Genomic DNA, 22,359 nt, shown 5'->3' with positions numbered 1-22,359 from the left:
AAGGGATAATCTACCTATTAGATCTTTGGAAAAAAGAAGAATTACAGAACATTATGAAATTTAAAATGCACAACTTTGCATTAAATTTAAAACTTTTTGTACAAACAAAACCAACAAAGATTAAAAGAGAAGCCCAAAGCTGGGAAGAAAATTTTTATATTCAATGTTTATGATAAAAGTTTTATTTCTAAAATATATAAAGAACTGTGTCAAATTTATAAGAACACAAGTCATTGCCCAATTGAAAAATGGTCAAAGGCTATAAACAGTTTTTAGATGGTGTTTTTAGATGAAATTTTCAGATGAAATTAAAGCCATTCACAGTCAGATGAAAAAATGCTCTACATCACTATTGATTAGAGAAATGAAAATTAAAACAACTGATAAGGTGAGATATCACCTTACACCTTTCAAATTAATAAAACTGACAGGAAAACATAATTATAAGTGTTGGAGGAGATGTGGGAAAACAGACCCTAATAAATGCATTAATAAATACAATAATAAATTAATTATACATTAATTATTAATAGATAAATAAATTAATAAATGTTGGTGGAGTAGTGAAATGATCCAACCTTTCTGAAGAGCAATTTGGAAGTATGCCCCAAAGGCTATAAAACTATGCATACTCTTTGATCCAATAGTGCCATTACTTGTATCCCAATGAAAATATAAAAAAGAGAAAAGAACCCACATGTGCAAAACTGTTTGTAGCAGCCCTTTTTGTAGTGCCAAGTGATTGTAAATTGAGTGGTTGCCCATCAGTTGCGGGGTGACTGAATAAGTTATGTTATATGAAAGTAATAGAATATTATTGTTTCCTAAAAATAATAGACAAGCTAATTTTACAAGGCCTGGGAAAATTTAGATGAACTGATGTTGAGCAAAACCAGCAGAACCAGGAATATGTTGTACATAGCAATAGCAAGATTATGTGATGATCAATTATTAAAAATTTTGTCCTTCTTAGAGATACAGTGTTCCAAGGCAATCCCACAAAACTTTGGATGGAAAATACTATCTACATTCATAGAGGGAGCTATGGAGACTGAGTGTAAATCAATACATGTTATATTTCTTTTCCTCTCTTTTTGTCTTCAGTTTTTTTTTTTCGTCTCATGGTTTTTCCCTTTTGTTCTGATTTTCTTTCCCTAAATAATTTATAAGGAAATGATCTTTAAGAAAATGAAGGTACATGTATAACCAGAAAAATACAACAAATATTTTTGGGAATTGGGAAATACTTAATAAAATAAAAATATATCAAATCATAATTTATTTCAGCTGCAACAGATGAATCATGTGTTATGGGAATATTCTGGATAGAATAAAAAGGGAATAGGTGAAGATGAACAGTGAAGGCCAAAATGAGCATAACAACTTTTTCTAAAAAAAAAAGAAAATAAATTTTCTTGAAAAAATATTTTCAATAATAATTTTTAGCTCAAATCATGTATTTTATTTCTTTCATGGAAATCTCATTTAGGGTTTCATTTTACACATGTGCAAACATGGCAGTTTAAACTATTTTAATGCTTTTATTTTCTAGTAAATGTATATTTAATATAAAAATATGTGGGATAATTAATTTCATTTCAATTCATTGACAAATGTTTATTATGTGTTCAGTTTGTGGAAAAGCAATATAAGAAGTGTTTCTTAGAATAAGAAAATTATGCAAGTGACCCTTGCAGCAGGAGGATCAAATATCTGAATCTTCTGTTTTTTTCATCTCCCCACTCCCTGACCCCTAATCATTGTGACATTAAGACAGTACAGTTCCAATGGGAATGGACTTTCTCATCTAGCAGCTCCAAAGTGTATTTGCTTTCTGAGATGTGGGGGAAGAACAGAAATTACAAAGAACGCTGCAAGTTTGGGAGGAATGTATAGAACCTTAAGAAAAAGCTAGGTATTCACTGAATTATAAGAATAATTCCTTTATCTAATAGTGAGGTTTGTTTCTTCTGAAAAGAATCTCTGAGTGCTTAATTTTTCCTTTCTATGCCCTCCTTGAATCCTGAATGTCATGTGTTTTTCACATAAAACACATTTAAATCTGAGCACAAGAAATATATCTTCCTGACTCCTACATCTAATCTAAATGTACCTTCCTACTAATTTTTATTTTTTATGTTTTGATTTAGATATGTTGACTCCACCATTGGAAGATAAATTTCTTGAGGACAGGAGTAATATTTGTTTTTGTTTTTTTTTTTTCTTTAATTCCAGTGACCTCTTACATAGTTATCCCTGAATAAAGACTTTTGGATCACTTGATCATGATTGATTCTGTAACTATTTGAAGATCCTTTGAGTCTTTCTGGATTTTTCTGTGGGATTAAATAAATGCTATCCTCTATTCAACATATATCTTGTCTAGAGTAAAGTATTTTTATTAGAGTGGAGGACCTTCTCAAGTCTCATTTATGGAAAACTAGACAAGAATCACATATAAACTATACTTTGATATTTTCTTGCAGCAAACCCAGGTGGAGTCAATGAGCCTAAAATAAAAATCTTTCATGTGAATACCAGAGATGAGACTTGATATCTTTATATGTCGAGAGTTGGGGGAAGGAAGAAGGTAAGCTGTGCCATAAATTACACATAAAGAACATATTTGTTTTCCTCTTGAATAATTAAATACATATCAGAGCAATGATTTTCATTTTTGAATTGTTAATACTTCATTGTTTGTTTAATTTTGTAGTCCTTTCCAAGAAGAGTGAGTAAACATGAAATATTTTCTGGATATTCATACTACACTAGAGATAATTACAAATACCTTTAATAACTTATTTTTCATGAATCTGTGTATTCTTTCTTTCTGATGGAAGAATGGGAATTCTTCTAAAGTATCTATACAATCTCCCATCCTCTGATAAGTTAATTTGTCAGCAAGTATTTATTAAGTTCCTACTATCTAGCATTGAATCTGCTTAAGCACTGAAACTAGGAATTCAAAAACAAAACCAAACAAAACAAACAGTTCCCTTCTTACATGTCAATATTTTCCATATGCCATTAGTAACCACATTGAGGTGAAACAATTCACCTACAACTTCTGAGACATCATGTGGATAGAATTCTGTTCTGACACCAGTATTTGAAATTAAAACCTAAGATACTACATAATTAAGATGCATGCCTTTTTCAGAGACTGAATCTCCAGTGGAGCTTCAATGAGGGGAAATGAAGAAAAGGAAAAGAATAGTCAGGAGCTAGAACCAAAATGATAGAATAAATGCAGGGACTCCCTTCAACTCTTCTCCAAACCCTTCCAAATGCCTTTAAGAACTCTAAATGAATCACAGAGTTGCAGAACACACACAAAAAAGGAACTGAAACAATTTTCCAGCCCAAGAAACATAGAAGGTCAGGAGGAAATGTCTGTTGCACCTGTTTAATAACAGAGTATAGTGCAGTGCAGACTACATCAGTACAACCCTAGACTTAGTAAACTAGGAGCAGACATTTGGAGTCATTGAATCAGTAGCAGTACCTGAATCTTCCAGAATCCACAGATATTAATGGAGTCAAATAACTGGCCAAAAAATTAGAGGGGCCTCTTTGTTAGCACTAAGGCAGGATTCTTGTTGTTCATCCAAATTGTAGTTCTGGGTGGAAATTTAGGGCAAGGAGGAGCACTACCATTCAATAATTTGCAACTACAATTTAGGGAAAAGGACCCACAAGTGCAAAAATGTTTGTAGCAAGTCTCTTTGTGGTATCAAAGAATTGGAAAAAGAGTAGATGCCCATCTGCTGGGGAATGGCTGAGCAAGTTATGGTACATGAAGGTAATGGAATATTATTGTTCTATAAAAATGATAAAAAGATGATTATAGAAAGGCTTAGAAAGATTTACATGAACTGATGCAGAGTGAAACAAGCAGAACCAGGAAAACATTGTGCACAATACCAGCAAGAAGTAAGTAGACCTAATGTGAACCAACATATGCAGTGTTCACTTCTTTTTTCTGTTTTTTTTTATCCCTCTCATTGTTTTTCCTTTCTGTTATTATTTTTCTCTCCCAACATGATTCATAAAACAATGTGTATTAAAATAAATAAATTTACTAGAAAAAAAGAATTGGGATTACTAAAGAGTTGAATTTAATAAACACATATGGAATGAATAAAAATAAACTAAGAGAGGTAGAGGAAAAACTGGAAAGAGAAATGAGAGTGATGCAATAAAATAATGAAAAACAAATCAGCTTAGTAAAGGAGACACAAAATATACTGATGAAAATAATATCTTATAAGACAGACTATGGCAAATGATAAAGGAAGTGCAAAAAGCCAATGAGGAGAATACCTTAAAACATAGAATTGGCCAAATGGAAAGAAAGGCACAAAAAGTCAATGAAGAAAAATAAAGAATACTTTAAAACTTGGAATTGGGAAAATGAGGAAAAATTCCACTGAAGATAACACTTTTTAAAAAGTAGAATTGGATAAATTTTTGGAAAAGCAAATATGAAAGTTCATTAAAGAAAATAATTTCTTAAAAAATAAACTGGGTAAATGGGAGCTATGAGAAATCAAGAAAGAAAGCATAAGAATAATAAAAAAAAGATAATGTGAAATGTCTCTGGAAAAACAACTGACCTGGGAAATAGATCCAAGAGACTTAACTTGAAAATGATTGGACTACATGAAAGTCATGATCAATAGATCATTTTAGACATCATCTTTACAAAATTGTCAAAAAAAAAAAAAAACCAAGGGAATACCTGCATTGATTTTACCAGAGGGTAAAAAAGAAAGAAAAAGAATTCACTGATCAGATTCTGAAGGAGATCCCAAAATGAAACTTCCAAGTAATATTATAGCCAAATTCCAGAGCTCCCAGGTAAAAAAGAAAATATTACAAGCAGCGAGGAAAAATAATTTAAATAGTATGAAGATGTAGTATAAAATTTAGTAGCTTCCACATTAAAGGATCAAGCTAGGATTATAAGCAAGAATCACTTACCCAGCAAAACTGAATATAATCTCGGCGGGGCAGAGGGGAGAATAGATATTCAATGAAATAAAGGCGTTTCTAGTATTCTTGATGAAAAGATCAGAGCATTTGACATTTGACATAGAAAATTTGACATTCAAATACCAGATTTTAGAGAAACATAAAAAAGGAAACAAGAAAAGGAAATCATAAGGACTTAATGAAATTTGAATTTTGAATTTGAATTCCTATACCAAAAGATACTTGTAACTAATAACTTTCTCATTATTATGGCATTTAAAAGGAGTATAACAGCCAGAGGCATAGGTGTTAGTTCAATGTGAAGCAATGATATCTAAAAAGATGAAATTAAGGGATAAGAGAGGAATATACTGGGGGAGGGGGGGAAAGGGAGAGGTAGAATTGGGATAAATTATATATAAAAGAGATAAGAAAAGGCTTTTATTGTGGAGAGGGAGAAGGGAAGATAAGGGGAATTGAGTGAACTTAATTTCTTTAGAATTGGCTCAAAGAAAGAATAACATGTATGTTTAATTTGGTATAGAAATTTATCTTGCCCTACAGGAAAGTGTAAGGGAAAGGAGATTAGACAATGGAGGAAGGGGGTGATAGAAGGGATGGCAGATTGGAGAAGGGGGTAATCAAACACAAAACATTTTTGAGGAGGGACAGGGTGAAAGGAGAAAGAGAGTGAAATAAATAGGGGAAACACAGTTAGCAAGAGTAATAGTGGGGGGAAATGAAGCTTTTTTCTATCATAGACTTCAAAATATAGAGAATTGCATAATATTTATAAAAATAAGATCCATTCTCCATTTCATAAATAATCAAAAGATAAACAGTTTTCAGTGAAATAATGATGGGTATCTATAGCCATATGAAAAAATGCTCTAATTCACTATTGATTGGAAAAATACATATTAAAACATTTCTAAGGTATAATTTCATACCTATTAGATTGGCTAACAGGACAGAAAAATAAAATAATAAATATTGGAGGGAGTGTGGGTGAAATGAGACATTAATAAACTGTTGGTAGAGTTGTGAACTGAGTCAAACATTCTGCAGAACAATTTGGAACTATGCTTAAAGAGCTATAAAATCATGCATATTCTTTGACCTAGCAATAGCACTACTAGGTATATATCCCCCCAAAAAAAATTTTTTAAAGGAAAAAGATCTATATGTACAAAGAATCATAACTCTTTTCTGGGGGTAAAGAATTAGACATCAAAGGAGGATGCTCATCAATTGAGAAATGGCTGAAAAAATTGTATTTGTGATGGAATATTAATTTGCTAGGAGAAATGATAAACAGAATGCTCTCAGAAGAACATGGAAAGATTTCCATGAGTTGATGCAAAGTGAAATGTCCTGTGCACAAAGTTACAGCAATATTGTAAAATTGTCAGCTGTGAATAACATAACTATTCTCAGCAATACAATGATCCAAGACAACTCTGATTATGATGAAAAATGCTATCTATATTTAAAGAAAGAACTCATAATGTCTGAATACAGATTGAAGCTTACTCTTGTAACTTTATGTTTGAAATTTTGGGAAAGGTTGTTTGGTTTTTTGGTGTATTTTTTCTTTTACAACACAACTATTATGGAAATGTTTTGCATGACTATGCATGTATAACCAACATCAAATAACTTGCATTCTGAAGGGAGAGGGTGAGATGGAAGTGGCGAGAGAATCCAGAACTCAAAGTTTTAAAAATGAATAATAAAATTGTTTTACATCAATTGGGGAAAATAAAATATTAATTTTTAAAAAAATATTCAAAAAAATTCTCTAAATTTTAATCTGAAAATACTCTTGAGGAGTAATCACAATATAAATTTTATGAAATAGAGCTCTTTTACACAGCTTCCTAAATAGAAACTGTGTGTTTTCCTACATTTTATATTATTTTAAGTAGGTCATACTTTTCAAATAATTATAAATGATAGTAAGATAAAGCATATTTCATAAAACTTTGAGATGCAGAAATAAATTACCTTATTCAGGCAAGCACACTATTTCAATAAAGAAAAATCTAAATTCCATTTGAAAGCCAAACAATTATTTTAATGTTTTTAACACATCTATACCTGTGAATATTAAAATATGTAATAGGGTCAGAATGTGGAAAGTATGAGGGAATGGAAGCCTAAATTTACCTAATATAAATAAAAGAGGTTTGCAGGAAGACAGGGAGGCAAAGGGTTGATTTTGATAGAGAATGAAAAAAGACCAAGAGAAAGACAAGAAGAATCAAGTATCTCATAAACCACACTGGAAGTTTCAAGTTTCTCAGGAACTGATGTTTCTTAATAATTAGTTGTCAGCAACTGATTTCTTATAGTTCTCTCTTCTTATCCAACGGTGGCGCCATTTTCCACTTCCAGGTTTAATTCCTCGATAATCCAAAGATGACTGGATCACCTTATCCTGGAACAAAATAATAATTCACTTATTACCTTTATTATTTCTAATTTTAACAATATTTTATAATAGTAACAGCACATTCCAATATGCAAAAAGAATAAATGTCAGAAAGAAAAACAGTAGAAAACATATATGGGTTTTAAATAACTAAATGTGAGCTTTCGTCTTTGAAGTTTCCCAGTGGAAATAGTCAGGACTAAAACACAAAAAAAGTGGTAGCAGTTAGTAACATAAAGATTATACATTGAATTTTTAAAGTACCTTTAGGCCAAGGACTATGTAGTTGTGCTATTATTTACTACTTGACATAATTTTGCTACTTTGATTCTATAAATGAATACAACAAATTTGAGAAGTTGTCTGGAGCTGAAAGAGATTATTTTAGTTCAAAGTATGCTAGCATCTTCAATATGAAGAGAGGGAAAGGAAAGAGCATCAGAGTATCCATTAATAATCAATCTGTAAGAAGTTATTAAGTATCTATTATTTAGCAAGCAATGTGCTAGTGATAGGAACTAGGGCTATAAATATATCCCTATGAAACAATATTGAAGCACAAACCTCCCAAAATTACTTCTCTCAAGGGATTTACATTCCAATATAGAAAAGCAATGCATTTAGAAGCATGTATAATATGAATGTATATAAAGTAAATCAATGCAAGTATATTCAAAGTAGCAAAATGCAAGGTAATTTGGGAGGTGTGAAAAGTTAGGAGCATCAAAACAGCTTCATGATTAAGCTGAATCTTAAAAATAGAGAAGCTTGGTGCTTAGCACAGCACTTTATAGCACCAATAGGTGCTTAATATTAATATTATTGAATTTATTTAAGTTTAAGCTGTGGTAAGAATGGGGTTCATTACTGGCATGGGGAAGAGACATGGAAATTGTTGATAGTATGCCATATATGAGGAAATGAGAAGGTCTATTTGGTTGGATTCCAGGGTCCTGGAAGGATAAGTAAAGTAAAATGAGGTTGTTGAAAGTTAGGTTAGGTATCTGTTGTAAAGGGCTTTAAAAATTAAAAAGAGTTGATGTTTTAGTCTAAAGTCCATCATGTCCACTCAGGATGTTGGCATGGAGTGAATATGGATGTCACAAGGGCAAAACTGAAATTTGGGTTATTTCGACAATAGTGTAGGATGGACTGGGAAGAGGGAGATGAGACAAGGAGAACAGCTATTCGAGTGGTCAAAGTTGACATTAATGATGGAAGGAAATCAGAAAAAAGGTCTTGTGATAGAGAGAATGAACCAGGAAGGATAACAAGTTTAGAACCAAAAGAAATCGCAGAGGTCATTTAGCCCAATCCTATCATTTTTAAAGATAAAGAACAAGGCCAACAGAAGTCAAGTGTCTTGGCTAATTTTATATGGATGTCCGGGTTCAGGATCTGAACCTCAATTTTCTACTTTAATATTCAATTACTTCTGCTTTTGAGGGTAATAAGCATCCACTTACTTGTCCGTATAGTCTATTATACAAAATTTCACTATTTCTTATATAATGCTGTGGAATTGTTCTCTCGTTTAATGTGCATTCCTCCTCCAAAAAATATAAAATGTCAGTTCCTTTATGATGGAGACTGTCCTTTTCTACTTTTTTTTTTTTATCCCTCTGCTTTTATCCCTAAAATTTGAGTATAAAGCAGGTGCATGAAATGCCTGTCAAATGAAAATCCTGTGATAAATAATGCATTAAGCTTGAATGAGGAAATACTGGAGGAAAAGGTTTCTCATGATAACTATTTTGGAATAGCAAGGAGGCTGTTAAGAGAAATGGGGGTTGTTTCCAGGAGTCACTTCATTTACCAGAGATAGGGAGAGAGAACTAATTTGAAGATTAAGGAAATATTAAGAAGTCAATTTTAGAGATTTATAATTATAAGAAAATAGAAGAGGGGACACATTATGACTTGAATTGATATGGTACCTATATACATAATATACACAAATGAACTATAGCCTCACTGAAGTTGATGATCTTTCCAAAGATATAAATTACAGTCTATGGAGGCTTATATATCTTGGGCAGCTCTTGTCCATGTCTTCTCATAGTTTCATCTCAGAAGAGTCCATCAAATAGCCCTCAGTTGGCAAATGAGTGGATAAGTTATGGCATATAAATGTAATAGAATATTATTGTTCCATAAGAAATGATGAGGAGGTTGATTCCAGAAGATGCTAAGTGAGATGAGCAGAACCAAGAGAACATTGTTTACAGTAACAAGATTATGTGGTGATCAACGATGATGGACTTGACTTTTTAACAATGTGGTGGTTTAAGGCAATTCAAATAGACTTGCGATGGAAACTGCCATCTAGATCAAGAAAGAGAACTATGAAGACTAAATGTTGATCAAAACATTATTTTCAGCTTTTTGTTGTTTGTTTGCTTCTTTTTCCTTTCTTGTGTCTGTTTCCCTTTTGATCTGATTTTTCTTTTTGCACATCATGACAAATACGGAAATTTGTTTAGAAGTAATGCTCATGTTTAACCTACATCAGATTGCTTTGTGTCTTGGAGAGGGAGAGGGGAAAGGAGTGGGAAAAAATTGGAACACAAGGTTTTACAAAAGTGAATATTAAAAACTGTCTTTGCATGTATTTGAAAAAATAAAATACTATTAAAATAAAATGCAAAAAATAAGAAGAGGCCCCAATTAAATCATCAAAGGATATGAAGAAGATAATTTTCAAATGACAAAATTAAAGCTGTCTATAGTCAGATGAAAAAATGCTCTAAATCACTTTTGATCAGAGAAATGAAAATTAAAACAACTCTGAGTTATTACTTCATGTCTTTCAGATTGATTAAGATGATAGGAAAAGGTAATGATAAATGTTAGAGGGGATGTTGGAAAATTTGGACACTAATGCATTGTTGGTAGAGTTGTGAATTGATCCAACCATTCTAGAAAACAATTTGGATCTATGCCCAAGGGCTATAAAGCTGTGCATACACTTTGATCCAGCAGAGTTTGTACTGGAATTATATCCTAAAGAAATCATAAAGGATGGAAAATGACCTATATGTGGAAAATATGTTTGTAGCAGCTCTTTTTGTGGTAGCAAAGAATTGGAAAATGAGTGAATGCCCATTAACTGGGGAATGGCTAAACAAGTTGTAGTATATGAAGGTAATGGAATATTATTGCTCTATATATTGTTTCTAAAACAAGTCGATTTTAGAAAGGCCTGGAAAGATTTACATGAATGGATATGGAGCAAAAAAAAGCAGAACCAGGAATTATACACAATAACAGCAAGAATATGCGATGATTAGTTGATCATGAAAGACTTTGTACATTTCATGAGTTCAATGATGCAAGGTAATTCCAATGGACTTTGGATAGAAAATGCCATTTGAATCCAGAAAAAGAACTATGGAAATTCCATGGTAATCAATACATGCTATATTCACTTCTTTTTTCTGTTTGTTTTTTTTTCTCTCCCATGGTTTTTCCTTTTTGTTCTGATTTTTCTTTCCCAAGATGATTCATAAATCAATGTGCATTAAAAACAAATAAATAACTTTTTAAAAAGATGAGGAGAAGGAGTCCATCATGGAATAAAGTGTTTGCTTTATTTTCTCTACAGATTTTGAAGATACAAATGGAGCTGCTTATCATTTATTCTTTACTCTTATTATATGAAAAGCACATCTCATTTTCCATTGTCACATGTCTTTGGTGCCACTCTCTATACAACTTCTCCTTTGTTGAAATGTGCTATAACTTTTGCCTCTCCCAGCCTTTTAGCAATTATCAATTTTAATGCTTTAAAATCTGTACTATTTCAAGACTCATAGACAAAAAGTGATTTTATACTCCCTGGAAATTTTAGGGCTTATAAATGTTAGGAGCTATGATTCGAGCATAATCTAATAAATATGATGAATGGTGAATACACAAACAAAAACTTTAAAAAGAAACTGAAGCAATCGAGACCTAGACTTTAAAAAAAAATCTTTAATTTCCTTCAAGTGTCATCTCCCATGCAATCTCCCAAGCAAAGGTATTCCCCATTCTCTCACTTATTAGTGTTTCATCCTTTTTAAATTATAGCATGCTTTTCTGTGTTGATGTTGTATCTTCATGATAGAATATAGTTATCTTGAAGGCAGGGAGATTTTAAATTTTAGGATGGCAGGATTTTAGATTTAAAACTGGAAAAGGCTTCAGATATTATCTAGTCAAAACATTCATTTTAAAAAGATTAAACTGAAAGTCATTAAGTATAATTTGTCCAAGGTCATGCAAGTAGTAAATGTCAAAGGCTAGATCTGAACTCAAACCCTCTAACTCTTTCCATCACTGTAACATAATGTACTGCTTTTAATGAGTATTTGTTGAGTTATTAGAAGCAAAAAATTAATAAAATTATCTAGATAGTTCAAGAAAAAAGTAACTTTCACATCAATTCTTATGCATATTTCAGAAGAAAATAATTTTATGACTAAATTGTTAGATAATTCTGCAGTTTATCATTTGATTCTGTAGATTAAAAAAAAAAACATTGTCCATGTGTGATTAATATGGAATAGTTTTATGCATTCTAGTGAAATAAATAATGATCTGAATGCTATGATCAAAAGGGGAACATCCTAGATGTGGTGTTACTCACCACTATAATAATTTTCATTTCTAGATAATATATTCCATTTTATTCAGGGAGACTAGCCTGAGGCAAGTGATTAATTAATATAGTACCTCGATACACATAGATCCAAGCATAACAAGTGAAAATTAGTTTAGTTGCTTCCTGTTATTCTTTGAGGATTCCAGAGAGAGCAATAAAATGATTAAAAGATAGGAAGATAGAGAGGCTATGAGGGAAGCTATAGAATTGGCAAGATTTATCTTGGAAAATAAAAGATTGCAGAACTTTTTAGTTTCAAATTCTTTGACCATAAAGCAGTATAACTAAGATAATATGTTTCAAAGTATCAAATAAGATTATGGGTGCCTCATTCAAAGAAGAGCCAGTCATGCAAACAAGTTAGAATAAGAACTATGGGTTATATATTTTTTTTCCTAACTATTTTGTCTGAATAAGGTTTTCAGAGCCTGAGTTTGTAGAGCAAAGATTAATAGAAATATCTGACTTGGATATACAAAACTTCCTGTTCTCTTATATTGATGTCTTTGCTGTCCACTTTTTCAATAGTAATATGACAATACAAATGAAATCCAGGGTTTGTGGCACTTTAAAAAAATATTGACTTAGGAATATATAATTGTATCAGGCCCAGGGCCTTTTCAAGGAAAAGGGTAGTTTTTATAAGTATGAGGTATAATTAATTGAGTACTTATTTAACGCTGTGGGAATTACAAACTTAAGATTTTAAATTAGTTTATCAGGTACCCTCCATTCTATCTAGTTTTCATGAGCAGATAAAACTAGGAAACATGCAGAACAAGAAAGGGATCTTCCTAAGAGCAAGATTATGAGAAAACAAAAATAATCATACCACAAGTCTGTCTTCATTTAAGCTATGAATTAAATGGGTTTTAGAAAGGAATAGAGTATGACAGAAAACCACAATGATCTCCTTGAATTTTTATAAAAGTAAGTCCCCCCAAAACTGGAACCTTTTCCAGTAAAATCTGGAGTGAAGCAAGGTTGCCCACTATCACCATTATTATTTAATATCATATTAGAAACACTAGCCTCTGAAATAAGAGTCGAGAAAGATATTTTAAAAAATTAGAGTAGGCAATGAGGAAACCAAACTATAACTCTTTGCAGATGATATGATGGTATACCTAGAGAACCCCAGAGATTCTATTAAAAAGCTATTAGAAATAATTCATAATTTTAGCAAAGTAGCTGGATATAAAATAAATCCCCATAAATCCTCAGCATTTTTGTACATCACCAACAAAACCCAACAGTAAGAGATACAAAGAGAAATTCCATTCAGAATAACTGTTGATAGCATAAAATATTTGGGAATCTACCTACCAAAGGAAAGTCAGGAATTATATGAGCAAAATTACAAAAAAAGTCTCCACACAAATAAAGTCAGACTTAAATAATTGGAAAAATATTAAGTGTTTTTGGATAGGCCGAGCGAATATAATAAAGATGACAATACTCCCTAAACTAATCTATTTATTTAGTGCTATACCAATCAGAATTCCAAGAAAATATTTTAATGATCTAGAAAAAATAACAACAAAATTCATATGGAACAATAAAAAGTCGAGAATCTCAAGGAATTAATGAAAAAAAAATCAAATGAAGGTGGCCTAGCTGTACCTGATCTAAAATTATATTATAAAGCAACAGTCACCAAAACCATTTGGTATTGGCTAAGAAATAGATTAGTTGATCAGTAGAAAAGGTTAGGTTCACAAGACAGAATAGTCAACTATAGCTATCTAGTGTTTGACAAACCCAAAGATCCTAACTTTTGGGATAAGAATTCATTATTTGATAAAATCTGCTGAGATAACTGGAAATTAGTATGGCAGAAATTAGGCATGGACCCACACTTAACACCATATATCAAGATAAGATCGAAATGGGTCCATGACCTAGGCATAAAGAATGAGATTATAATTAAATTAGAGGAACATAGGATAGTTTATCTCTCAGACTTGTGGAGGAGAAAGAAATTTGTGACCAAAGATGAATTAGAGACCATTACTGATCACAAAATAGAAAATTTTGATTACATCAAATTAAAAAGCCTTTGTACAAACAAAACTAGTGCAAACAAGATTAGAAGGGAAGCAACAAACTGGGAAAACATCTTCACAGTTAAAGGTTCTGATAAAGGTCTCATTTCCAAAATATATAGAGAACTGACTCAAATTTATAAGAAATCAAGCCATTCTCCAATTGATAAATGGTCAAAGGATATGAATAAATAATTTTCAGATGATGAAATTAAAACTATTACCACTCATATGAAAGAGTGTTCCAAATCATTATTGATCAGAGAAATTCAAATTAAGACAACTCTGAGATACCTGTATACTACACTATACACCTGTCAGATTGGCTAAGATGACAGGAAAAAATAATGATGAATGTTGGAGGGGATGCGGGAAAACTGGGACACTGATGCATTGTTGGTGGGGTTGTGAACGAATCCAACCATTCTGGAGAGCAATCTGGAATTATGCCCAAAAAGTTATCAAATTGTGAATACCCTTTGATCCAGCAGTGTTTCTATTGGGCTTATATCCAAAAGATATACTAAAGAAGGGAAAGGGACCTGTATATGCCAAAATGTTTGTGGCAGCTCTGTTTGTAGTGGCTAGAAACTGGAAAATGAATGGATGCCCATCAATTGGAGAATGGCTGGGTAAATTGTGGTATATGAATGTTATGGAATATTATTGTTCTGTAAGAAATGACCAGCAGGATGAATACAGAGAGTCTTGGAGAGACTAACATGAACTGATACTAAGTGAAATGAGCAGAACCAGGAGATCATTATACACTTCGACAACGATATTGTATGAGGGTGTATTCTGATGGAAGTGGATTTCTTTGACAAAGAGACCTAACTGAACTTCAATTGATAAATGATGGACAGAAGTAGCTACACCCAAAGAAAAAACACTGGGAAACGAATGCGAACTATATGCATTTTTGTTTTTCTTCCCAGGTTATTTTTACCTTCTGAATCCAATTCTCCCTGTGCAACAAGAGAACTGTTCAGTTCTGCAAACATATATTGTATCTAGGATATGTTGCAACATATCTAACATATATAAGACTGCTTGCCATCTAGGGGAGGGAGTGGAAGGAGGGAGGGGAAAAAATCGGAACAGAAACAAGTGTAAGGGATAATATTGTTAAAAAAAATTACCCTGGCATGGATTCTGTCAATATAAAGTTATTATTAAATAAAATAAAATAAAATATTAATTAAAATAAATAAATAAATAAAAGTAAGTCCCCCATCCTTTGTTTTCTCTTATGTTAGCATTATACTTCAATACAACTTACTTTTATTTGCACCTAGCCAGGCACTATGCTTTAGGATACAAAGTCAAAAATAAAACTCACCTTGTATCATGGAGCAGACATTTTACAGGGGTGGGGTGGTTGTATGTAATTTATATCCAGAGAAGTAAATATAGAATATGTTTAAATACATGTAAAATAATCACAAAAAGCTAAGGAAACCAACAACTGAAGATTTCAGGAAATGTCTTTTGTAGCAGGTAGAACTTGCATTGAAAAGATTGATAATTTTATTACCAATATTGATCATATTCATCTATATCTTATGTGTCTTATTATATATGTCCACAACAAGAATAATTCAAATATTTAATGTTTACACCTTAAACTTATTTTTGGAGTTTATACTACATTATCAGCAAGTGCCTCATAATAACCCTGTAAATTAGGTCGCATAAGTATTATTATCTTTATTTTACAGTTGACAAAACTTAGGCTCAGAGAGATTGTGCCTAAATCATCTTGTCCTGTGTTTTCTTTCTTCCCTTCATGACCCCTTTAATTATCAATACCAACTTATCAATAGTTTTCCAACTTTAGCTCTTTGTCTCAAGAGCTTTCAACTTGCTTATGTGATCTCCACCATAAAATCTTATCTGATCCATTTGCCTGAGTACATTTAAATAAAAGTAACTGGTCGTTCTCCAGATTTTCCTAATATTTTGTACCACTCTTATGAAATAACCAAATTTGGTAAGACAATTATATGTATTTCTATCAAATAGCCTCCACTAAAAATATGGTTTGCTAAGGGTTATCTCCCTCATGATACAAACATTTCTTTGCGTACATCTATTGAATTAAACTGATTTTTGTCGTAGAAGGAAAAAAAACATGTTATTCTGAGTACTGTTCACTCACACTGAGCATGCTCAGTAGTTTATTTAGATTTGTGTTATATAATAAACAAATAAACACGTGCGTGTGTGTGTGTGTGTGTGTGTGTGTGTGTGTGTATACTAGAATTTTATATGAACAACTAGGAGAACTCAGGAATATACTGCAGCTAACTCAGTAAGGATGTTGATCCATAGTTGGAAAGTGCTTGGTGCTTGAGGATGTTCCAAATATATTTAGTGACAACAGTCACATTCTGTGTGCAAATACATCTAAGTCAGGTGCTCAAAGGAAAACAACAATAACAAAACCCAGTCACAGTTACTTAGTTCCTCAGGCTAGCAAAAGAAAAAACATTCCTTTGAGCTGCAGTAAACAATGAGTGTGAGAATTTTTCCTGCTCTGTTGTCCAGTAGTTTGTTACTTCTCTGGAGGGGAGTGTTTTTTCAGATGCATTCATGACACTCAGTAAACCATATTCTTCTTATCTTTCATACCATTTTTAAGTCATATAGACTTACAACGTGCAAAGGAGAGAGTAGTGGAAGTGGGGAAACAACATGGGTGAAAAGGCCAATACAGTTTGACAAGTCCTTACTTCATGGAGACGCAGACTTCAAGTTAGAGAATCAAGGTATTTAAATCATTGGAATAATCACACATCATCTGACTTAGGAGTACTTAGTCTCTCTAAGTCATTTAATACAATAAAAATGAAATGTATCACCCCTAATTTCTGGTTGCCCTTTTCACTTTTTCCTCTTCTGGCAATCATAGAAAGTTGTGATTCCCAATTTCCCTTATAGGATATAACTATACCATACATAATACAATAGAAATAGAAATGAATAATGGTAACTGAAATAGTGGCTATTGCCTTAGATTTGATGACAGTTTTATCTCTTTCCTTCATTGTTGCTATAGAGAATATGATTGTGAGTATCTAGAATGAAGATTTAACATCCTTCCGGTTTACCCCCTTCTCATTTTCTTCCCAGAACAGCTAATGATTTTGATAGCTAATTTTTCAAACTGGCAGTAGTTTCTAGCAAAAATCTCTGTGATGGTATGGAAAGTATCTCATTCAGAAATGCTTCTCTTCACTGCAAAAATTTTTTTGCAGTGAATTTTTTTTAGAAATATATGAATACGTTTGTCTCTTCATCTACTTCCATTCCCAATTTTGCAATTCTTTTTAGAATAAATAAAAATGGAGAATAAAGGTTGCATTGTCTTCTTTTGTATGTACTTTTAAGACACTGCTAGACTAGATGGGGAATAAAAGATTATAGTTAATTTCAGGAAAATTCCTTCTTTAGTATAATAATTACATCGATTTTTTAACTTTCCTTAATCTTCTTTCTTTTTAAAGTGAAATCATTACTAATTTAATAGTTTTTTGCCAAAATAGCAAGGATACTCAATTAATTCTCCACATTATATTATACAAAATCCAGTACCTTGAAATTTTTCCATTCCTTACGTCGTTGTAGTGATATGTATTCCTTCTGGACATCCTCCTGCATGAAAATAGAACCATGCTGATTAGTTAAATCAATGTTTTCTTTTAATTATTTAAGATCTTCTGTGGTTGAATTTCAACTACCGATTTTACAATCCCTTCAAGATTCATGGCCAGATCTGTATCATATACTCCTACACCTTGCATATTGGTCCAGAGGAGTAAAATAAATATTAGTAAATGCTATTCTCTAATTTTCTCAAAAATGGAAATATTCTTTGAAAAAAATGGGAATTATAATGTCTCCCTCAAGAATGTTTAGTTGCTAAGTGTAACAAATGCAAGAAAAATCTTGACAACTTGTTCAAAATCAGATAAAGATTACAGAGAAGGAACTATGGTACTTGAGTACTTTTGTATCAAAGGCCTTAGAAGCAATATTTTCTGTTTTATGTGTCAATCAGTAAATTTTTAAACATTTCTTAAGTGCTTACTTTGTACTATTTGAAAGAAAGACTTATCACCAGCAAGTTGAGAGGAATAGAAGCCTATATTTACCTGTCTGCTACTACATGATGAGCTGAAAGGAAGCATAATGTAGACCAAAGAAAGAGGAAAGAATGTCAGGAGACTGATAAAGTACAATCTGAATCGATGTTAGTGTAAGGTGACTGAAGACAAGAGAACAATAGCCAGAAGATCAGCCAAAAAACAAATGGACTTCTTGGACATTTGGTGAATTCCTCCCTCCCTATAAGTTTCTAAGCAGAGACTGGATGACCACTTGTCAAGAATATTGCCGTGGGAATTGCTTTCATAAATGAGTTGGACTTGGTGGCCACTGAAGTCTTTTCCAACTCACAGATTCTCTGAACCAAGAGTTTGATTCTTATGGCTAATGGAAAGATTTATTGGAGCAAAGGTACCAGATAGCTAGGTGCAATAGTTGATACAGTGCTGGGCATGGAAATAGGAAGCCTGAGTCCAAAAAGTCTTAGACACTATTTGCATGACCTCAGGCATATTATTTAATTTCTGTATTTCTCAGCTTCCTCATCTATACAACAGGGATAACAATAGCACCCAACTGCCAGGATTGTTGTGGGGATCAAATGAGGTATTTGTCAAGCTCTGAAGAAAATGTCTGGCATGTAGAAATTATTATATGAATATTATTTATTATTATGAAGAAAAAGAGACAGAACATGGGAGAATGATAGATTCTTGAAAAAAGTCACTTTTTGATATTTCATTTTGAGTATTTGATAATGAGAGATTTTTACTCTTATAAGAAATGAAAAAGATAAGCTAGTGGTGCATCAGTCTTTACAGATATACTTTCCCTTAGAAGAAGATTTGGCTTATGTAGGATTTAACTTTGTTTAGGCCTCATAACTGTAACAACTTAGATTGGAAGGGACCTCAAAGAATATCTCATTTAACATGTTCATTTTACATACAATAAAATGGTAGCCCAGGTCAAATAATTTGCCCATTGTCACAACAAATGTCTGAGGTGAGATTTGAACCCACTTCCTGACACCAAGTACAATATTCGATTCACTATGCCATATTGCATTTATAGATAGCAGTGCCAACATTATCTTGGGCAAGAAAGATTGATAATTCTTCAATTTAAGATGTATTCATCTAGATATCAATTTCCCACTCTTATTCCACCATTTGGTTAGTGTTGATAAATAGTGCTTTTGATTTTTTCATCTCTATCGTTCATTGTTTCCTGTAACAAAAATAACTCACATTTGTATACAACTTTAATAGGTTTATTAGGTTACGCAAACTATATATCACTTTAGATTTACAATAATTCGGAGGGCTAGATGCTATTTTCCACTTTATAGATAAGGAAACTGAGACCTATTTTACTTAATCTAAGATTACAAAGCCATTATAGGTCTAAAACAGGATAGGAAATGATGTTTTCTGACTCTAAATCCAGTCCTCCATTCTCTTGTCAAGAGTCTCTCTTTCTACTCTTACTTGAAGCTCTTTAATAGCCAGAAAATCTATTTATATAAAAATCATGCAAGCCCTTAGCCTAACATCTCTTAACCATTCACACTTAGTAAATCTTTATGAAATGCATGAGAGTTTAAGTGACCACCAGAATTAAATCAGCAACACTACAGTTTTGAAATCTGTGGCAAATCTTTTTCTGCTATCACTTTCTTTATATTTCTGTGTACCTGTTGCATTTAAATTATGTGAGTATATTCATATTTTATCTCTAATGCAATCCTATCTTATAGATACAGCACAATCAGCACAGTAACAAGAATGATAGTAATTTGCTTCAAGGATATTTAAAAATTATGTGTAAAAAAATTCTGAAGACATTTAAAAACAAGCCAAATTTGCTTAAATTTCAAGAATAAATGTGTCACTCAATTCATTTCAACTGGACAAGCATTTATAAAAAAAATACTAGAGTTGTTCTAAGGGTTTGTTAGGGGCTAGGAATACAAAGACAAAAAAAATAATTCCTGACTTTTAAAAGGGTACATCTTTCTAAGGGTAGAGAGATGGATAGACAAAGAGAGAAAGAGACAAACAGAGACAAAGAGAAAGAGAGAAACAGACATAGATAGACAGAAATAGACAGAGAAATAGAAACAGACAGACAGACAGATAGATAGATGAGTCTATCTAAAAAAAGACAAAGTACAAAGCAATTTTTACAATGCAAAATCATATTCATTTCTATTTCTCTTCCCTATAATAACTGGATAGATCAGGAAAGGCCATGTTTTGGAAATAGCACTTGATATGAACCAGAAAGGAAGCTGGGGATTACAAAATGTGAAACAAGGGAATATTATAGCATTGCAAAGGCATGGAAAGTGAAAAATGTTACAGGAGTAACATCATCAAAACCAGACTTTCTTGAGGTTGTCAGCTATTAGTTCACTCCCTTCCAAACTACCTCATATTCATTCATTATATATGTATGTGTGTATGTATATGTATATTTGTGTTTATATGATTATGTATCTATATATAGACACATATATTTACACACACAGTCACCATACAAATCTCATTAAAAGATAAAATATTAAAAGTAGTAATTCTTTCATTTTTTTACATGTATTATTTCATCTCATCCTCACAGCAACATTCAGAGGTAGATGCCAATGCTATCCCTATTTTTACAAATGAGAAAACTGAGGCTGAGAGCAGTTAATGGTCATATAGCCCAGGATCTCATAAGATGCAACTCAAGTTTAGTTTTAGTTTTTGTTTTTGTTTTCTGACTAAAGCTTCAGTTGTGTCAGTCTCAGTCATGTAAATATAGTGGAAAGAATTTTGCATTTGGAGAAGTGGTCTCAAAGTCTTCCTCAGACTCTTACTAGCTGAATGACATTAGATAAATCATTTACACCGTTTGTTTTTTTCATATCTAAAATGAAGAGATTAGAACTGATGACATCTCAGGACTATGATCCTATGATCCTGTCAGTCACTATTCAAGAGGCTACCTAAATCCTTGACATATGGACATAAATTTAATACTATAACAATATTTAATATAATCCTTTTTGAATGAGTCAGAAAGTACTCTTAAGGAATCTTTTGTTGTCTTTGGATCATTATTTTCTATTGCATCATAAATGATTGGAAATATCAACAATTGACATTTATTTAATGGTAAAAGGTATGCAAAATGTTTTACTGATATCATTTTATTGGTTCTTTACAACAATTTAAAAAAAATTTACAAGAAAATATTACAACTGCTAATTAAAATGCTGAAGCTATTATTTTTATTTTGCTGATTCAGAAACTAAATTCAGGAAAAGGGTAAGTCTCTATAGCTTTTTATGGTCTGAAAAGGGCTTTGCATCATAGAAGTCCTGAACTAAAGTAAATGCCTATATTTACTACATATATTTATAGAATATTTCAGTATTTCTTTTTTTAATTAAACCTTTTTATTGTCAAAATATATGGATGGATAATTTTTCAACATTAACCTTTGCATAGCCTTGTGTTCCAAATTTTCCCCTCCTTTCCTCTTCCCCCTCCCCTAGATGGTAAGCAATCCAATATATGTTATACATGTTAAAATATATGTTAAATCCAATATATATAAACATATTTATACAATTGTCTTACTTCATAAGAAAAATCAGGTCAAAAAGGAAAAAAATGAGTAAGAAAACAAAATGCAAGCAAACAACAAAAAGAATGAAAATGTGATGTTGTTATTTAACATGTATTGGTCTACCTGCCATCTGGGCAGGGGGTGGTGGGAAGGAGGGGAAAAATTGGAACAAAAGGTTTTGCAATTGTCAATGCTGAAAAATTACCCATGCATATATCTTATAAATAAAAAAGCTATAATAAAAAAGAGAATGTGATGTTGTGATCCACATTCAGTTCCCACAGTCCCCTCTCTAGGTGCAGATGACTCTCTTCATCACAAGATCATTGGAACTGGCCTCATTTCTCTCATTGTTGGAAAGAGTCAAATCCATCAGAATTGATCATCATATAATATTGCTGTTAATGATCTCCTGGTTCTGTTCATTTCACTTAGCATCAGTACAGGTAAGTTTCTCCAGGCCTTTCTTAAATCATCCTGCTGGTCATTTCTTACAGAATAATAATATTCTATAACATTCATATACTATAACT

At 32.0% G+C, this 22,359-nt stretch overlaps 1 protein-coding gene across 1 annotated transcript in view; it reads right to left on the bottom strand.

Annotated features, from left to right (window-relative positions):
- Nucleotides 1-7,063: 7,063 nt before the first annotated feature.
- The window catches only part of LOC127547401 (cyclic nucleotide-binding domain-containing protein 1-like), a 161,182-nt gene continuing 145,886 nt past the window's right edge, over nucleotides 7,064-22,359 (bottom strand). The window contains exons 6-7 of the mRNA XM_051974317.1: nucleotides 17,699-17,758; nucleotides 7,064-7,417 (exon numbers count right to left, since the gene is read on the bottom strand). Coding sequence (XP_051830277.1) covers nucleotides 7,304-7,417; nucleotides 17,699-17,758 — 174 coding nt within the window. The 3' untranslated portion in view covers nucleotides 7,064-7,303. The remainder of the gene's footprint in view (nucleotides 7,418-17,698; nucleotides 17,759-22,359) is intronic.

The sequence above is a fragment of the Antechinus flavipes genome, chromosome 1 (assembly GCF_016432865.1).
Source record: "Antechinus flavipes isolate AdamAnt ecotype Samford, QLD, Australia chromosome 1, AdamAnt_v2, whole genome shotgun sequence".
Lineage (NCBI taxonomy): Eukaryota > Metazoa > Chordata > Mammalia > Dasyuromorphia > Dasyuridae > Antechinus > Antechinus flavipes.
This window is presented reverse-complemented; position numbering and strand designations above follow the sequence as displayed.